The following is a 20,068-nucleotide window of genomic DNA, read 5'->3' on the forward strand; positions in this document are numbered from 1 at the left end:
ATGTGGTAGGCTAGTACTTCTTATTCCAGTATACCACTGAGCCAGGTGATTAAAAGTTAATTAACTTATTGATGATGAAATATAAATAGTTATTTCTTACATTTTAAATGTGAGACTGTTGGCCATAAAGCTGTTTTAATCAGTACCACAATATCAACTGATTACGACATCACAGGTGGAACTCATGATGTTAGAAAAAACCATGCCATCACAAGAGAATGAAGATTCTAATTCAGGAGAACATGACATTTATATTTACGTCATTTAGTAGACGCTTTTATCCAGAATGACTTACAAATTGGTGCATTCAACTTATGATAGCCAGTGGGACAACCACTTCTTTTTTTTTTATAGGGGGTTAGGGGAGGGGGTGGGGTGGTAGAAGGATTACTTTTATACTATTCCAGGTATTCCTTAAAGAGGTAGGGTTTCAAGTGTTTCATCAGTTGAAACGGCATCTGTAAGTTCTTTCAACAGAGAGCAGAAACCAAAAAGATAGCTATGTATCCTGACTACCATAGCCTGGCAATATCCAATACAGAGCAACAAAGAGTAATAAATATTTAGCGAGACACTCAATGTTGGTACTAAAAACGTATTTAATTACCAAACACTGGTAATGAAATAATACTAAAATCAATGTTTCCGCTGCAGTCATTTAGCTGTGGCGCTGCGCCATTGCAAAATCATTGACACCACGGCAAACAAATACAGTGGGGGAAAAAAGTATTTAGTCAGCCACCAATTGTGCAAGTTCTCCCACTTAAAAAGATGAGAGAGGCCTGTAATTTTCATCATAGGTACACGTCAACTATGACAGACAAAATTAGGAAAAAAAATCCAGAAAATCACATTGTAGGATTTTTAATGAATTTATTTGCAAATTATGGTGGAAAATAAGTATTTGGTCAATAACAAAAGTTTCTCAATACTTTGTTATATACCCTTTGTTGGCAATGACACAGGTCAAACGTTTTCTGTAAGTCTTCACAAGGTTTTCACACACTGTTGCTGGTATTTTGGCCCATTCCTCCATGCAGATCTCCTCTAGAGCAGTGATGTTTTGGGGCTGTCGCTGGGCAACACGGACTTTCAACTCCCTCCAAAGATTTTCTATGGGGTTGAGATCTGGAGACTGGCTAGGCCACTCCAGGACCTTGAAATGCTTCTTACGAAGCCACTCCTTCATTGCCCGGGCGGTGTGTTTGGGATAATTGTCATGCTGAAAGACCCAGCCACGTTTCATCTTCAATGTCCTTGCTGATGGAAGGAGGTTTTCACTCAAAATCTCACGATACATGGCCCCATTAATTCTTTCCTTTACACGGATCAGTCGTCCTGGTCCCTTTGCAGAAAAACAGCCCCAAAGCATGATGTTTCCACCCCCATGCTTCACAGTAGGTATGGTGTTCTTTGGATGCAACTCAGCATTCTTTGTCCTCCAAACACGACGAGTTGAGTTTTTACCAAAAAGTTCTATTTTGGTTTCATCTGACCATATGACATTCTCCCAATCCTCTTCTGGATCATCCAAATGCACTCTAGCAAAGTTCAGACGGGCCTGGACATGTACTGGCTTAAGCAGGGGGACATGTCTGGCACTGCAGGATTTGAGTCCCTGGCGGCGTAGTGTGTTACTGATGGTAGGCTTTGTTACTTTGGTCCCAGCTCTCTGCAGGTCATTCACTAGGTCCCCCTGTGTGGTTCTGGGATTTTTGCTCACCGTTCTTGTGATCATTTTGACCCCACGGGGTGAGACTTGCGTGGAGCCCCAGATCGAGAGAGATTATCAGTGGTCTTGTATGTCTTCCATTTCCTAATAATTGCTCCCACAGTTGATTTCTTCAAACCAAGCTGCTTACCTATTGCAGATTCAGTCTTCCCAGCCTGCTGCAGGTCTACAATTTTGTTTCTGGTGTCCTTTGACAGCTCTTTGGTCTTGGCCATAGTGGAGTTTGGAGTGTGACTGTTTGAGGTTGTGGACAGGTGTCTTTTATACTGATAACAAGTTCAAATAGGTGCCATTAATACAGGTAACGAGTGGAGGACAGAGGAGCCTCTTAAAGAAGAAGTTACAGGTCTGTGAGAGCCAGAAATCTTGCTTGTTTGTAGGTGACCAAATACTTATTTTCCACCATAATTAGCAAATAAATTCATTAAAAATCCTACAATGTGATTTTCTGGAGAAAAAAAATCTCAATTTGTCTGTCATAGTTGACGTGTACCTATGATGAAAATTACAGGCCTCTCTCATCTTTTTAAGTGGGAGAACTTGCACAATTGGTTGCTGACTAAATACTTTTTTTCCCCACTGTATGGAACATTAACAAATATTTCTACCGAGGCGCACTTTGAAGATGCTACAACAGTCCACATTGACTTTTTCTCTGCAAACAAAACTAGTAATGAATAGAAAAATCTGACAACCCTCATTGTAGAATAGTTTATCTATTTACCTGGTCGGCTTGTTGTGTGTTATACACTTCCTGTCAAAAGTTTTAGAACACCTACTCATTCAGGGATTTTTCTTTATTTAATTTTTTTGTGGATGCAGTACTCCATCAGTCTCCTTCTTGGTAAAATAGCCCTTACACAGCCTGGAGGTGTGTTGGGTCATTGTCCTGTTGAAAAACAAATGATAGTCCCACTAAGCCCAAACCAGATGGCGTATCGCTGCAGAATGCTGTGGTAGCCATGCTGGTTAAGTGTGCTTTGAATTCTAAATAAATCACCAGTAAAGCACCCCCACACCATAACACCTCCTCCTCCATGCTTTACGGTGGGAAATACACAAGCGGAGATCATCCGTTCACCCACACCGCATCTCACAAAGACACAGCGGTTGGAACCAAAGGACACATTTCCACCGGTCTAATGTCCATTGCGCTTGTTTCTTGGCCCAAGCAAGTCTCTTCTTCTTATTGATGTCCTTTAGTAGTGGTTTATTTGCAGCAATTCGACCATGAAGGCCTGATTCACAAAGTCTCATCTGAAAAGTTGATGTTGAGATGTGTCTGTTACTTGAACTCTGTGAAGCATTTATTTGGGCTGCAATTTCTGAGGCTGGTAGCTCTAATGAACTTATCCTCTGCAGCAGAGGTAACTCTGGGTCTTCCATTCCTGTGGCGGTCCTCATGAGAGCCAGTTTCATTATAGCGCTTTATGGTTTTTGCGACTGCAATTGAAGAAACTTTCAAAGTTCTTGAAATGTTCTGTATTGACTGACCTTCATGTCTTAAAGTAATGATGGACTGCCGTTTCTCTTTGCTTATTTGAGCTGTTCTGGCCATAATATGGACTTGGTCTTTTACCAAATAGGGCTATCTTCCGTATACCCCCCCTACCTTGTCACAACACAACTGATTGGCTCAAGAAGGAAAGAAATACCACAAATTAACTTTTAAGAAGGCACACCTGTTAATTAAAATGCAGGTGACTACCTCATGAAGCTAGTTGAGAGAATGCCAAGAGTGTGCAAAGCTGTCATCAAGGCAGGGGGTGGCTATTTGAAGAATCTCTAGTATAAAATATATTTTGATCTGTTTAACACTTTTTTGGTTACTACATTATTCCATAGGTGTTATTTCATAGTTTTGATGTCTTCACTATTATTCTACAATGTAGAAAATAGTAAGAAATAAAGAAAAACCCTTGAATGAGTAGGTGTTCTAAAACGTTTGACCGGTAGTGTATGCGAGGGAAATATTCCTCTCGAGGTGCATTCAAGTTACGAGTGCCATAGGGAGGGAAACATGTATTCTGACAAGCACTCAATGCACAACAATTCTTGCAATCGCGGGGAAAACAGCAGTTCTGCTCTCTTCCTGATGGCATTTGCTATCGCCTTAGTCACGTGGTTTCATATTATCATGTTGAAATGATCATAAATATATGATAACTAATTTCAATCAAATGCTCATCTTCTCTGTATATTTGATGGTGAAGGATTATTCTTTCAATAGAAAGGTGTATGTGTGTAAGTATGTGGTCACTGGCATTGGTTTTATTGGTATGGTCATCATTACTTTGATGACATCTCTGATATGTGTACCATATAATCATTTTATATGAAGGGCATTCTGGAGCGTGTATTATTTCCCTATAACGCACGGTATATTTGCACGGTACAATTCAATGGCTATAGTTCATACATGTTCTATGTTTGAGCTGCTTTTGAAAGCAAAAGTCCAATTGAAAACATTATTGGCATTTTTTAATTCAATTTTCATAATAGCAAGCTAGGACTGATGGTTTGGTTAGCTAAACTAGCAAGTCTGTTTGTTTGGTTACCAATGCAACTACAGTCGCGATCTAGAAACTTGCTAGCTACTTCAGTGGATGTTGAACACATTTCTACCTGCAAATGAACACATTTCTTACTGCAAATGAACACATTTCTAACGGCAAATGAACACATTTCTAACGGCAAATGTGTTTAATTAGAGCCATGGTATAAAAGGGATAATCAACTCGGGGCGCTATGTGTTCTCCGTGGAAGGTTAGTTCCACTCCGCTAGCATTGTGGAACACACCTTCCACGTCGTTCATTATTTTCCAGAGAACGCATAGCCCCTCGTTGATTATCCCTTACATATTTCTATGATGTGTACCATGCTGCACAGAACTATAGTCATGGTTATCAAACATTATGTCAGAATGTTGTCAGTGATTGTTGACAAAGTAACTGTAGAAAAAAGTGTCTATGGCAACATGACCCAGTGCAATGTCACAATGTAATTCTAATTAAATATAGACTAGAAAACAGAAGAGAGACAGTTGGAAATAAGCGATAGCACTACGAAAATGAGTGCTCCCTGTAGGTTGAATATGATGGACGAGCTGAGAAAGGAGTTGGTGGGACGGGAGGAAAGTGTGAGAGAACGAGAGAGGAAGGTAGAGGAAAAGAGACAGAGAAAATACAGGAGAATGAGGGAAATGGAGACTATTGCCAAGATCAGGGAGACTGAGAGGGCAGAAATGGAGACTATTGCCAAGATCAGGGAGACTGAGAGGGCAGAAATGGAGAGAGAGAAACTAAAAAGGGAGAAAAAGATACAGAGGGAGTTGGACAGGAAGAGGGATGAGCTCCGGAAAGAGATGGAGAGTTCCCTCGATCAAAGGGTAGAAGAAGAAAAGAGGAGGCTAGAGATGGAGATGAAGAAAATGGCGGAGGAGAAGAGAGAAAAAGAGGCTGGAAATGGAGGCCAGACTGGCTGAGACCCTGAGACGTCTAGAGAAATAAATGAAGGTGAGAGAGATGGAGATGGGGGGAGCATCTGAGCCTCCCAGGCAAGGAGAGCAGGGATGGAGAGAATGGAATAAAAATGAAGGAGAGGAGAAAGAGAAGGACCAAGCAAAGCAGGAGAACCTTTAAGGAGAGGAAGAGTACAGCGGGAGCATTAAGAGCAGAGAGAAGGAGCAGGGGAGCGGTGAATATATAAAGAGCTGTGGGAGTGACAGAGACGTTGCTTGTGAATTTGCCTTTGAGAGCTCAGAAGATGAAGAGCAGTCAAATGTTGAAATGGAAAACAAGGATATCAAAGCTAAAGGGTACGAAAAGTCAAAAATGTTATGTAACAATGTTATGTAACAAACTAAGGTGTTTTGATGACACTTTCACAGAAGCAGTTTTTCTTTAAATAACCATGGCAATACTTGGGAAGTAAACTTATGTATTAAGGAATGGAAATGTCAACCTCCCAAGTGGCGCATCGATCCCAGGCTGTGTCACAACCAGCCGTGACCGTGAGTCTCATAGGGTGGCGCACAATTGGCCCAGCGTCGTCCGGGTTAGGGGAGGGTTTGGCTGGGGGGGCTTTACTTGGCTCATTGTGCTCTAGTGACTCCTTGTGGCGGGAGTGCAGGCTGACTTCGGTTGTTTTCTCCGACACAGTGGTGCGGCTGGCTTCCAGGTTAAGCGGGCGGGTGTTAAGAAGCGCGGTTTGGCGGGTCATGTTTCTGGAGGACGCATGACTCAACTTTCTCCTCTCCCGAGCCTGTCGGGGAGTTGCAGCGATGAGACAAGATTGTAATTGGATAGCACGAAATTGGAGAGAAAAAGCGGCTAAAAAGAAAAGACAAAAAAAATGGAAATGTCAGTGTGAGTCAGAGGGTGATTAACGGTTGTGTACCTGGTGACCTGGTTAACGAGGCGAGTCTGGAGAAGCAGGTCTCGCTCTGGTAGCAGGTTATCACAGATCAGATGCTGGTTGGAACGCACTGCCATACCGTGACACACACAGAGAGAACACAGCACATCCAGGACCTGGGATAAAACCACAAACAGGTTAATATGTCAATAAATCAAGTTAATATTTCAATAAAACACAATTAATTAACAGAGAAATGATACTGAGAGAGTATCTACCTTATGGTTCCGCCCATGCTTATCCAGTAGAGAGATGATGGATTTAATGTGTCCTTCCTTTATAAAGTTGAGAGTCTCAGGACTCTCCACAAGGACACAGTGTAAAACCTCCAGGACCCCTACACAACAGACACAACTTAGTGGCAGCATCTACATGTAACATCTAATGTGTGTCACCCCTTACTGAAAAATCACATGAATTTCACATGATCACATGTGAAGTGTTCCAAAAACACGTTTAAAATCAAATCAAATGTTATTTGCCACATAAGCCGAATACAACAGGTATAGACCTTACAGTGAAATGCTTACCTACAAGCCCTTAACCAACAATGCAGTTTTAAGAAAAATAAGTGTTAAGTAAAGAAATAGATAAGTAAAAAAATATAAAAATAAAAAATAATTAAAGAGCAGCAGTAAAATAAAATAACAGTAGGGAGGCTATATACAGTGGGGGAAAAAAGTATTTAGTCAGCCACCAATTGTGCAAGTTCTCGCACTTAAAAAGATGAGAGAGGCCTGTAATTTTCATCATAGGTACACATCAACTATGACAGACAAATTGAGAATTTCTTTTCCAGAAAATCACATTGTAGGATTTTTAATGAATTTATTTGCAAATTATGGTGGAAAATAAGTATTTGGTCACCTACAAACAAGCAAGATTTCTGGCTCTCACAGACCTGTAACTTCTTCTTTAAGAGGCTCCTCTGTCCTCCACTCGTTACCTGTATTAATGGCACCTGTTTGAACTTGTTATCAGTTTAAAAGACAGCTGTCCACAACCTCAAACAGTCACACTCCAAACTCCACTATGGCCAAGACCAAAGAGCTGTCAAAGGACACCAGAAACAAAATTGTAGACCTGCAGCAGGCTGGGAAGACTGAATCTGCAATAGGTAAGCAGCTTGGTTTGAAGAAATCAACTGTGGGAGCAATTATTAGGAAATGGAAGACATACAAGACCACTGATAATCTCCCTCGATCTGGGGCTCCACGCAAGATCTCACCCCGTGGGGTCAAAATGATCACAAGAACGGTGAGCAAAATCCCAGAACCACACGGGGGGACCTAGTGAATGACCTGCAGAGAGCTGGGACCAAAGTAACAAAGCCTACCATCAGTAACATACTACGCCGCCAGGGACTCAAATCCTGCAGTGCCAGACGTGTCCCCCTGCTTAAGCCAGTACATGTCCAGGCCCGTCTGAAGTTTGCTAGAGTGCATTTGGATGATCCAGAAGAGGATTGGGAGAATGTCATATGGTCAGATGAAACCAAAATATAACTTTTTGGTAAAAACTCAACTCGTCGTGTTTGGAGGACAAAGAATGCTGAGTTGCATCCAAAGAACACCATACCTACTGTGAAGCATGGTAGGTCATCATGCTTTGGGGTTGTTTTTCTGCAAAGGGACCAGGACGACTGATCCGTGTAAAGGAAAGAATGAATGGGGCCATGTATCGTGAGATTTTGAGTGAAAACCTCCTTCCATCAGCAAGGGCATTGAAGATGAAACGTGGCTGGGTCTTTCAGCATGACAATGATCCCAAACACACCGCCCGGGCAACGAAGGAGTGGCTTCGTAAGAAGCATTTCAAGGTCCTGGAGTGGCCTAGCCAGTCTCCAGATCTCAACCCCATAGAAAATCTTTGGAGGGAGTTGAAAGTCCGTGTTGCCCAGCGACAGCCCCAAAACATCACTGCTCTAGAGGAGATCTGCATGGAGGAATGGACCAAAATACCAGCAACAGTGTGTGAAAACTTTGTGAAGACTTACAGAAAACGTTTGACCTGTGTCATTGCCAACGAAGGGTATATAACAAAGTATTGAGAAACTTTTGTTATTGACCAAATACTTATTTTCCACCATAATTTGCAAATAAATTCATTAAAAATCCTACAATGTGATTTTCTGAATTTTTTTTCCCTCATTTTGTCTGTCATAGTTGACGTGTACCTATGATGAAAATTACAGGCCTCTCTCATCTTTTTAAGTGGGAGAACTTGCACAATTGGTAGCTGACTAAATACTTTTTTTCCCCACTGTACATGGGCACAGGTTAGTCGAGGTAATTGAGGGTAGAGTTAAAGTGATTATGCATAGATAATAAACAGAGAGTAGCAGCAGCGTAAAAGAGGGGGTGGGGTGGGGTGGGGGACAATGCAAATAGTCCGGGTAGCCATGATTAGCTGTTCAGGAGTCTTATGGCTTTGGGGGTAGAAGCCATTTCACGTGAAAACGTGATCTTATGTGAAGTTAATGTGATAACATGCGACAACACATAAAGCAACATGTGATGACATGAAACTAACCATGTGAAGAGTTCCAAAAACGTGAAATTTCACATGAAATCATGTGGTTTTTCTGTAAGGGACTATTCTTGTCCTAAGAGGTAATGGGTAAAAGTAGAACCCCAAAATGATGCACTTACCAGTGGAGGCCTCCAGTCTCTCCAGCCTGCTCACCAGCCAGTCCAGGGAGCCTGAGAACTGGGCACAATTCCTGCGATTTCCCCTGATAAGAACAGCTTGAGGGGAATAGAAAACAAAGGATGAAACTATGAAACTAAGTATGACTTTTTACTTGTAGATCTGTACAGATTTCCCATGCATCATTTGCTTGTAGTCAGTCGAATGCGGGGTGGTAGTGCATGAAGATCTTATTGACAGATGTCACAGAGTATTTGATGCTGAGTCTCACCCAGTAGTTCATAGAAGGAGTTGAGGATGTTCTCCCACTCATCTCCTGCCTCCTTCCCAGCAGCTACAGCTAAATGAGATGCACTGCTGTACAGGTGTAAACGATCAATGCAGTCAAGGACCAAACCGATGACCCCCTGAAAGAGAAAGAGATATCAATAGATAAAATAGCACAATTCTGAACAAAAACATCCCTGAACCATACAAATGCAGAAGACGTATTTTGTTGAGTCACTTCTGGGGACAGTAGATTCAAGGGCCTCAAGGCTATAGAAATCACTATTACCTCCTCTTGAAATAGATTCTGTCTGTTCTTCAGCGCTCGCACACTGTTCTGCTTGGCCTCATGTCCTAGCCCCTCCCCAGGTGTCTGGAAGTAGCCAATCAGATCCTGCAGACTCAGGACCACTGTCTCCAGTGGCAGGTTGAAGGAGGGGATGTTCCCTCGCTGACTGAGACCATCAAGTCTCCTAAAAACAAGAGAGGAGATTGAGAGAAGATAGAAAATATTAAATTAACAATTTCTACATTACATAGATTTTTTGTTTCCAGGCCTTGCTAATACAAGCCCAAATGTCCACAAACTACACAATGGCTCCATCACACTCTGCACTCTCAACCAATCACACTGTTACCTCAGCTAAATCCCTCACTGGGGGAACCCAGTTAGCCAGGTTTCCCAGAGGGCTGTGTGATGGCCTACCTGATGAAGTCTGTGAAGAGGAGGACGGTGCTGCGGATGAGTCTGGCCGTGTGGGACTCCTCCCTCTGAGAACGGGACAGGCTCAGACCGTCATCCATGTGACCCTCACTGTGCATAATTGCCTAGAGAAAAGGTCATAGGACAATGTGACAACAAAACACAATACAGTACATATTTAGCAGCAAAAAAAGTATACAAATAAAAGCTACGCATATGTCCAAGCAATGACTCAAATACTGAGTAAGCCTACAGTGTGAAATAAGTACTGGAAAAATACAATATATTACCTTGCGCTGCACTGCTCCCAAGCGGGCACACTTGGCATCGATGGCTTGGTAGGTGAGCCATAGACCAGAGTCCACATGCTGGACGTAGCACATGGAGTCTCCATACTTGATCTCTGGGGCACCCATACCATCAATGTCCTTCTTTGGGCCAAATTCTAGCTTCTCCTAAAGATTGATGTGGAAATGTAATTCTGGTCAACATCAACAATTGACACAGCTGGGTATCAGATATGGCCTATGTATTTGGGGTAGACAAAAAACAGTGAATTTGGTATTTGACCTCAGACCTTGGAGGGTCGGAAGCAGAAGGATGTGGACTTCACGTCAGCCCTCTCCCTGTCCACCAGGTGAAGGCCTCTCTCCTCGGTCAGACTCAAGTACCTCCCTGTGGTGACATGGCGGAGCCGGAATGGCTGACCCCAGCGTGTGTGGCTACTACTCCAGCTGTTGGAAATAGTTGTTATGCTCAGTCAGCTGGAGCTCAGTCAGTATGCAGTAAGTGCATGGAGCTACGGCAGCAGCGGTAAGGAGAGGGAAGAATGCTGTCCGCACTCAAATCCTATCATTATTTTTGCAGTGTGCAAACAGTATTACCTCATCTTACCGTTACCACTGTACCTGACCAAATACAAGTGAGCGCATCTTTAACGACCACAGATACACATGCCTGCATCTTATGGGGTGGATTTGGAAAATCAGTGTATGAGGGGTATGAGAAAGAGATGTGAGAGACTTACGCAACACGCAGTATCTCCAGCCTCCAGAGAGAGCGGGCATGACTGGACACTGCTCCACCCTCATAGTGCACCGCCCTGGGGACATGAGCAAGAGCGAGAGAGTGAGAGATGAGAGAGCACAGGCTTGCATGAGTGAATGATTGGGAGCATTTAAATAATCAAAATGCTTGGTCGTGTATGAGATGTGTATGGGTGTGACTCTGTGACTTACTTGCGTAGCTCCTCCCCCTGGTCTGTAGACGGGACAGTCAGACACTCGTCTGTGTGTCCATGCAGCAGCCTCAACGTGTCCCCACCCTTCAGATACCCTATGATTAGCACACAAAGGAAAGTCAAGGACTACAATCAAGAAATAACACGTAATAATATCCCATATAGAATACACTCCCAAAATGGCAGCAGCTGTAATGTGCATTTAGGTTGTGTTCTCTGTAATGACAGAAAGAGGCAACCTGCCTTGAGCAACTCCACTCCCAGAACAGATGGGGGCGACCCTCCAGAGGGTCTGCTGGAAGGCTGCGTCCACAATAAGACTGCCACTCTCACTCGTATTGTCTATCACACTTCCATAGGACATATGCTGCATGAAAACAACCAAGACAAGAGCCTTAACAAGATCATGACAGTTATGGAGGATCGAGAGATCAGGACTAACAAAGATTACACATAATGGAAACAGTTTCTAAATAAACCATCCATGAAGTGGCTGTTATTATTCAGACACTATTGAAGTTTATTCAAACATTAGCACGTTAGCTATGTCTCTCCTCTTTGAAGGGTACCTGCCTTGTCTGCCTTGCCTGACATCTCATTATATATCTTCATGCACTTCTCTGGTCACTCACCAGGTATCTCTCAGATGACACACTGACCAGGATGAGGTCGTCCCCGACACGGACCTTCTCCCCCTCTGACCTCTGCTTGGACGCAGGGTGAATGGTCCACCAGCATGCCTCACCTGGACACACAGGTCATTTTTATTTTATTTGTTTGGAATGTGGTTTATTGCCAGAACAGAGGACATACTACTCATAGGCCTACTGAATCTAAACATCATCAAAATAAGCACTTTCTGATGTTTCACCGAGCACTAGAACACATCTTTAAAATGATGCGAAATACCTGTTTTATCATCCTGCAGACCAACATCAAACGCTAGCTTATCTGTCGTAGACTGGGATGTGGACAAACAGCAAAGATACTGAAGAAGCAGAAAACGTAGGAAACCTTGAACAATCCCTTATGACTGGAATAAACGGCATAATCACACACATGAGTGCCCTCGTGCGATTGACACAACCAAAATGAAAAGTCTTAGTTCTCCAGAGAGACACTGTGATTGGTTGAGAACGCTCACCATCCTGCTGTAGGAGTGTATGAGTAGTACAGCATGACCGTAGAGGAGGGTGCGATGACCACCTCCCTGTCCAGCCTGCACAACACAACATAACTAGGGCTTTTATTAGAATACAACCATGAACCATGACTTCATAGAAATCCCTTATAGTTAGGCAGCGTCTCATATTGGAATGAGACCCAAGCTGTTAGCTCACCCCTGCTGCTTTGTCCTCCCTGTTAGCCAGCATCTCCTGCAGAGCTCTGACAGACAGACACTGGGCCAGCACAAAGGAACACACTGACAGGTCTGGAGGAATATTCTGGGGAACACAGTGCACACACTCCTGATGAATCAGACTCTTATCAATCCTCTGATCTAGCATTCTCTGATTCCAAAGACCATGCTGTGGGATTAAGCTTTACCTTGCAGTTGGAGGTGGACTCCAGACAGCAGAGCCTGCAGCCAAAGCCCTCTGCAGCCAGGCACAGCTTCAGATGCTCCTGTTGGGACGTGAAGATGCACTGCAGCACCACCTCATCATTCTGACAGAGGCAGGGGCACAGAGTAGACCACATCAGACCACATTGCTGTTAATAAATATTGTGAGCTAGTTGTTTTCACCTGAAAAATGTCCAATGAGACTGACAGAATTCATTTCATGCTGTAAAACTAACTTAGACAGTACTTTATGTAACAATGAGCGGTTAACTCCTTTTTAAAGTGCACTCCAAGGGAGTCAGGTCACAGCCATATAAGGAGAGCTGAGAGACTGTGGAGAGAGAAGGAGGGAATAGCAGCCAGACTGGAACACCTCTCAGTGCCCAGGGCATGATGCCACCACTGAGGTGTCACTGTGTTGTCTGACCCCTGCCTCACCCTCCATTCCACCCTACTATCAGCAACCTCTGGACTTTATCAGTCACACTGCACAGTACAACCACTTAGGGACCTAACTGAGTAAGGAATAGGGCTCAGAGCTGGCTGGGGTCAAGAACGCCATTTCCACTCAGACCATAAATTGAAAATGGTCAATATCCCATAAGCTTTCAAAGGGTCTGAATTGGCGTTGACCTCAATCTTGCATTGTAAAGTCAGGTCAGGGCAGGGCAGAGAGGCTAACATGACCCATCACAAGTTCTTTACGAGCAGAGATAAGGGCCACAGCAAAATCAGTGTTTCCCCTATATTCATTTAGCAGCGGCGGGCCGCCACTTCTAAATTATTGCCACCACTCCAAAAAATATGATAAAAAATTATAATAATTTAGAAAATAATTGTAGGGATGGTAAAACTTTTTAGTATAAACTTAAATGACTAAAACCAGATATACAGTACTGTACCTCATTTACATAAGTATTCACACCCCTGAGTCAATAATTTGTAGAAGCACCTTTGGCAGCGATTACATGTGTGAGTTTTTCTGGGTAAGTCTCTTAGAGCTTTCCACACCTGGATTGTGTAATATTTGGCCATTATTATTTTCAAAATTCTTCAAGCTCTGTCAGATTGGTTGTTGATCATTGCTAGACAACCAATTTTCAGGTCTTGCCATAGATTTTCAAGTAGATTTAAGTCAAAACTGTAACTGTCTTCTTGGTAATTTTTTATCCTGAAGAACTCCCCAGTCCTTAACAATTACAAGCATACTCATAACATGATGCAGCCACCACTATGCTTGAAAATATGGAGAGTGGTACTCAGTAATGTGTTGTATTGGATTTGCCCCAAACGTAACACTTTGTATTCAGGACAAAAAGTGAATTGCATTGCCACATTTTTGCAGTATTACTTTAGTGCCTTGTTGCAAACAGGATGCATGTTTTGGAATATTTATATTCTGTACGAACGTCCTTCTTTTCACTCTGTTAATTAGGTTATTATTATGGCATAACTACAATGTTGTTGATCCATCCTCAGTTTTCTCCTATCACAGCCATTAAACTCCGTAACTGTTTTAAAGTCCCCATTGGTCTCATGGTGAAATCCCTGAGCAGTTTCCTTCCTTTCCAGCAACTGTGTTAGGAAGGATGACTTTATCTTTGTAGTGACTGGGTATATTGATAGTCCATCTAAAGTGTAATTAATAACTTCACCATACTCAAAGGGATATTCAATGTACTCAAAGGGATATTCAATGTCTGCTTTTTTTTTTAACCCATCTACCAATAGGTGCCCTTCTTTGCGAGGCATTGGAAAACCTCCCTGGTCTTTGTGGTTGAATCTTTGTTTGAAATTCACTGCTCGACTGAGGGACGTTACAGATAATTGTATATGTGGGGTACAGAGATGAGGTAGTTATCAAAAAATCATTTTAAACACTATTATTGCACACGGAGTGAATCCATACTACTTATTATGTGACTTGTTAAGCACATTTTTACTGCTGAACTTATTTAGGTTTGCCATAACAAAGGGTTTGAATACTTATTGACTCAAGACATTTCAGCATTTCATTTTTAATTAATTTGTACAAATTTCCAAAAACATAATTCCACTTTGACATTATGGGGTATTGTGTGTAGGCCAGTGACAAAAAATCCATTTTAAATTCAGGCTGTAACACAACAATGTTGAAAAAGTCAAGGGGTGTGAATACTTTATGAAGGCACTGTAAGAACACGGTGTAAGCCATGGCAAAATGTGCAGAATTGCAGGAAATGAGCATTAAAACTACAAATTTGGCAAATTTTCTCTCAACTTTGCCACCACTGCTTAAAAAAATAATTGGGGAAACACTGAAAATGAGCTGCAAACTTAGTTTCAGAAACTTTTAGTATGGGCTGAGAGACCAAAATGCCTGAACCAGTAACTGTCACCATGGCCCTCACCAGTCAACCGAAGCATGACTGTCCCACACATCATCAGCCAGCACTCCACTAGTGACATGTCTTTATCAGAGGGCTGAGATACCAAGCCCTGAGAGGAGTGTAGTGAAAATACAGTTAAAAATAGAACCAATGCTAAAGCTCAATTTACTCTAGCCCATGAAGTCGCACAGAAACAATGAAATAAACTAATATATTTCTACAAAAGTAGGTTTGTGAGTGAATTTGGAGTAAAGGTCAGCAGGTCATTTGCCAGAGTGACTAAAAAAGAGGGAGATATGGCTGTTGTTATTCTCTCAAATGAGAGGAGAGCAATAGAGAGAGTAAAAATTATGTAATTTACTATCTTATTTTTTTTGCAATTAAAACATGTCATGGTAGCATACACACATCTGTTTTTAAGACAAGTAATAGCCATTCAACACAGCCTAGTAACTTTCAAATAGACTAAAATGAAACAGTTTCTTCTCTAAACTCTCTATCATGAAAACATGGCTTGGTTTTTCTTATTTGTATAAGTAACTTTCAAAGGAGTGTATGACTGTGGGAAAAAGTTAACAAGTAAAAAAGCATGTACACCTGAAAATTGTTGCCCAAAGTACCAGTGATTATTATACAGTAGCCACCTGTAAATGGTTATTTTTCTGGCTACCGTATCGATACACTGCATAACGCAACCTTCTTCCAACTTTCCCACAAATGCCACCCCCAGTGTTAAATTCTCGGTAGCATTAGCCTACTTACCGTACGTAGAAATTGGATTTCATCTTCGCTTTCTCCCGATTCAGCCATGTCCAAACATGTAAAACAGTTCACTGTCTGAAGGCCTAGTTGAAAAAGAATCAGTGAGATTGACCAACGCTCACTGGGTGGCGCCTTATCATTTTTGACCCAGAGCGCGCTTGGCAGGTAAAAATAGGCTACAGTCCACAACCACGCACGTGCATCGACCAACCTGAGCAATTCCGTGCATTAAAAGTGCAATCTGCTGAATTTACTGTTGCTCAATGGTTTGGCCACCCATTTTCTTGCAGAACATAAAAAGGACACAATGTCTCACAAGCAGCCAAGGGAGGTGATAGGACAGGTAGGCCTATTGCACATGAGGCAAGACGATTTATTGAATAGTGCAGAGTAGGCCTAATTAATAAGACTTGCCACAGCAAAGGTTCCCACTTTAAATATTGTAACAATTATTTATTGTTATTATTCTTTGGAATGCTACTCCTCTGACACCTTTAAACTGGAAATGCCATTCACACTTTAAAACGTGCAAATAAAAACACTTTTTGATAACGTTGATACTTTTTAAACTAATCCACTTTAATGGGATTTCTTCAAGATTGTAATGCTCATTGTTATAAATTGACTTACAACATTATATTCACAGTAAACAATGTAAGTTTTGACACAAATCAGCTACTTTGACCACTTTCCCAACAAGTTAGACAATAACTTAGAGCGCATTACATCTTAGTCTACTTCTCTGCTTTCCAAATCTGAAATCAGAAAGAAATACATTTTACCAATCGAATTTTAGCACTAGGGGAGCACATAAGACTGATTATGCCACACATCTCACCCCAACCCTCTAACGTAACCCACTATAACAACCCCCAAGGGCGTAGGACCCAGAGGGAACAGGGGGGAAATGTCCCCCCACAATGTTAGAAGTAGGTAAAATGGTTGCCCCCAATAAAATACATTTTTGAAAAACGAGTCGCCAGATTCGTTGAGGGACTTTAATTTAGAAAATGCATCTGCTGCTGGAACGTGAGTCACTTCCCCCTCCCCCACTGACTGCTTCGTTTTCACTCTCGGTTGTTACAAGCAGAGTGGCAGTTTGTGACTGAGATGCTCGGGTGGTTGATGTCCTTGATGATCTTTTTGGCCTTCCTGTGACATCGGGTGCTGTAGGTGTCTTGGAGGGCGGGTAGTTTGCCCCCGGTAATGCGTTCGGCAGACCGCACCACCCTCTGGAGAGCCCTGCGGTTGCGGGCGGTGCAGTTGCCGTACCAGGCGGTGATACAGGCACATCAATTGAACGTCTATTCCACATTGGTTCAACGTAATTTCATTGAAATGACGTGAAAACAACATTGATTCAATCAGTGTGTGCCCAGTGGGGTAGGTCAATAGTGGTGATAACGTAGCCTAGTTACCTGACACCACCTGTTTATGCAGTGTATGGGGATAGTATGTGCTCAATACTAAAGGAGAAAAAAATATTGTTCCAAAGAAAGACACTTGGGCTCAGTGTGACTTTGCACATAACCTGTAGCGAAATAAATTGGACCAAACTTGACATATCGTACCATACATCTGTCTGTTCCCATACATCTGTCTGTTCCTGGCCTTCTCATCTGAAGAGCTGAAACTAATTAACTGACTTAAATACCCCTCTTTGTCAGAAAGCCTGCACTTGTGGAATATAGGCCTACTATCCCCATACACTGCATAAACAGGTGGTGTCAGGTAACTAGGCTACGTTATCACCACTTTTGCCCTAACCCACTGGGCACACACTGATTGAATCAATGTTATTTTCACGTCATTTCAATGAAATTACGTTGAACCAACGTGGAATAGACGTTCAATTGATGTGCCTAGTGGGACATTACCATGTTGGCACAAAAGTAGTCAATAAATGAATGTGTGTCTTACAAAGTCTTCTCAAAAGTAAACACCCCATTGCGGCACGACAATGTATACTGTGACGTCACGAGAGGCTACACAGCTTTCAGCGGGATTGCTCAAGTAGTGCAAGGAGACAAGGTTCAAACAAAACAAGGATTTTATTATAGGTCTTGGGAAATTAACGAAAATATAACAAAATTCTGTTCTCTTGTGGCTCTTTAAGGGTTAACAGTTCAGGGATGTCTCTTCCACATCCAAAATCATAATTCTCACTCGCTCAGATAACTTTTCCCCAGCCTTACTGTAGTCCACGTTGCAGCTAGTGGCCAACCCAGCAAAAAGTCCTTCCAAATGTCTCTCACGTATTTCCACAGGTGCATATATCCAAAGGTGAGTATTTCCCAAAGGTAAGTATCTCCAAATCCTTATATTCCTCATGGAAGTGGACGTGCAGCACTCTTGTCCTCCAGAGAGCCCAGGTTGGAGACTGTGTCTCTTCCCTTCCCAAACCTTCAGCTCATCAGCTCCTCATTTGTTTCAGCTGCGTGGGAAGATTGGCCATAGAGGGGTGGAGTTCCCGACCATACCAGCAGATGGAGCCATAGCTGTCTGGGTTTGCAGCCACCTCAGGGGGATGTAACGTCCCTCCAGGACACAGCCTCTCGTGACATCACAATACGCTTATTCATAAACTACTACCTGCGCTCCACTGGGAGCATGCACACTTAAGTAACATACCCCTGCCCCGGGAAACATAGAAGTGATACAGGTAAGAAAAGTCTTTTGTGAATGCTGGATTGATAACTAAAATTTCTCAAAGGCAGGGAAATATTGACAACAATTTTACTGTAATGAGCTTAAGGGAATATGTCTGAGATATGAATATGTTAACAACTGTCAGTGTATGCTCGGAAATTAGTCTCTGTTCTAGACCTACTGCCGCCAGATGGCACTATGATTCCTTAAGTAGCGAGGAATCATAGTGCCATCTACGTAAGGAATCATAGTGCCATCTACGTAAGGAATCATAGTGCCATCTACGTAAGGAATCATAGTGCCATCTACGTAAGGAATCATAGTGCCATCTACGTAAGGAATCATAGTGCCATCTACGTAATAAATCATAGTGCCATCTACGTAAGAAATCATAGTGCCATCTACGTAAGGAATCATAGTGCCATCTACGTAAGGAATCATAGTGCCATCTACGTAAGGAATCATAGTGCCATCTACGTAAGGAATCATAGTGCCATCTACGTAAGAAATCATAGTGCCATCTACGTAAGAAATCATAGTGCCATCTACGTAAGGAATCATAGTGCCATCTACGTAAGGAATCATAGTGCCATCTACGTAAGGAATCATAGTGCCATCTACGTAAGGAATCATAGTGCCATCTACGTAAGGAATCATAGTGCCATCTACGTAAGAAATCATAGTGCCATCTACGTAAGGAATTATAGTGCCATCTACGTAAGGAATCATAGTGCCATCTACGTAAGGAATCATAGTGCCATCTACGTAAGGAATCATAGTACCATCTACGTAAGGAATCATAGTGCCATCTACGTAAGGAATCATAGTGCCATCTACGTAAGGAATCATAGTGCCATCTACGTAAGAAATCATAGTGTCATCTACGTAAGGAATCATAGTGCCATCTACGTAAGGAATCATAGTGCCATCTACGTAAGGAATCATAGTGCCATCTACGTAAGGAATCATAGTGCCATCTACGTAAGGAATCATAGTGCCATCTACATAAGGAATCATAGTGCCATCTACGTAAGAAATCATAGTGCCATCTACGTAAGGAATCATAGTGCCATCTACGTAAGGAATCATAGTGCCATCTACGTAAGGAATCATAGTGCCATCTACGTAAGGAATCATAGTACCATCTACGTAAGGAATCATAGTGCCATCTACGTAAGGAATCATAGTGCCATCTACGTAAGGAATCATAGTGCCATCTACGTAAGGAATCATAGTGCCCTCTACGTAAGGAATCATAGTGCCATCTACGTAAGGAATTATAGTGCCATCTACGTAAGGAATCATAGTGCCATCTACGTAAGGAATCATAGTGCCATCTACGTAAGGAATCATAGTACCATCTACGTAAGGAATCATAGTGCCATCTACGTAAGGAATCATAGTGCCATCTACGTAAGGGAATCATAGTGCCATCTACGTAAGAAATCATAGTGTCATCTACGTAAGGAATCATAGTGCCATCTACGTAAGGAATCATAGTGCCATCTACGTAAGGAATCATAGTGCCATCTACGTAAGGAATCATAGTGCCATCTACGTAAGGAATCATAGTGCCATCTACGTAAGGAATCATAGTGCCATCTACGTAAGAAATCATAGTGCCATCTACGTAAGGAATCATAGTGCCATCTACGTAAGGAATCATAGTGCCATCTACGTAAGGAATCATAGTGCCATCTACGTAAGGAATCATAG

At 42.3% G+C, this 20,068-nt stretch overlaps 1 protein-coding gene across 2 annotated transcripts in view; it reads right to left on the bottom strand.

The window, feature by feature from the left end:
- Positions 1-15,775, bottom strand: part of LOC121553321 (ryanodine receptor 2-like) — a 96,226-nt gene extending 80,451 nt beyond the window's left edge. The window contains exons 1-17 of one of the 2 annotated variants that reach the window (XM_041866348.2): positions 15,704-15,775; positions 12,557-12,676; positions 12,349-12,453; positions 12,153-12,227; positions 11,918-11,996; positions 11,641-11,753; positions 11,252-11,375; positions 11,007-11,103; positions 10,796-10,870; positions 10,346-10,502; positions 10,059-10,223; positions 9,772-9,893; positions 9,355-9,538; positions 9,070-9,205; positions 8,801-8,896; positions 6,368-6,486; positions 6,132-6,265 (exon numbers count right to left, since the gene is read on the bottom strand). In XM_041866348.2, the coding sequence (XP_041722282.2) occupies positions 6,132-6,265; positions 6,368-6,486; positions 8,801-8,896; positions 9,070-9,205; positions 9,355-9,538; positions 9,772-9,893; positions 10,059-10,223; positions 10,346-10,502; positions 10,796-10,870; positions 11,007-11,103; positions 11,252-11,375; positions 11,641-11,753; positions 11,918-11,996; positions 12,153-12,227; positions 12,349-12,453; positions 12,557-12,676; positions 15,704-15,751 (1,949 nt within the window). In that variant the 5' untranslated portion in view covers positions 15,752-15,775. Of the gene's footprint in view, positions 1-6,131; positions 6,266-6,367; positions 6,487-8,800; positions 8,897-9,069; positions 9,206-9,354; positions 9,539-9,771; positions 9,894-10,058; positions 10,224-10,345; positions 10,503-10,795; positions 10,871-11,006; positions 11,104-11,251; positions 11,376-11,640; positions 11,754-11,917; positions 11,997-12,152; positions 12,228-12,348; positions 12,454-12,556; positions 12,677-15,703 lie in introns of those variants that run through there. The other variant, XR_006657919.1, reaches the window with a different exon arrangement.
- Positions 15,776-20,068: the final 4,293 nt, after the last annotated feature.

Source organism: Coregonus clupeaformis, chromosome 37 (assembly GCF_020615455.1).
Source record: "Coregonus clupeaformis isolate EN_2021a chromosome 37, ASM2061545v1, whole genome shotgun sequence".
Taxonomy (NCBI): Eukaryota; Metazoa; Chordata; class Actinopteri; order Salmoniformes; family Salmonidae; genus Coregonus; species Coregonus clupeaformis.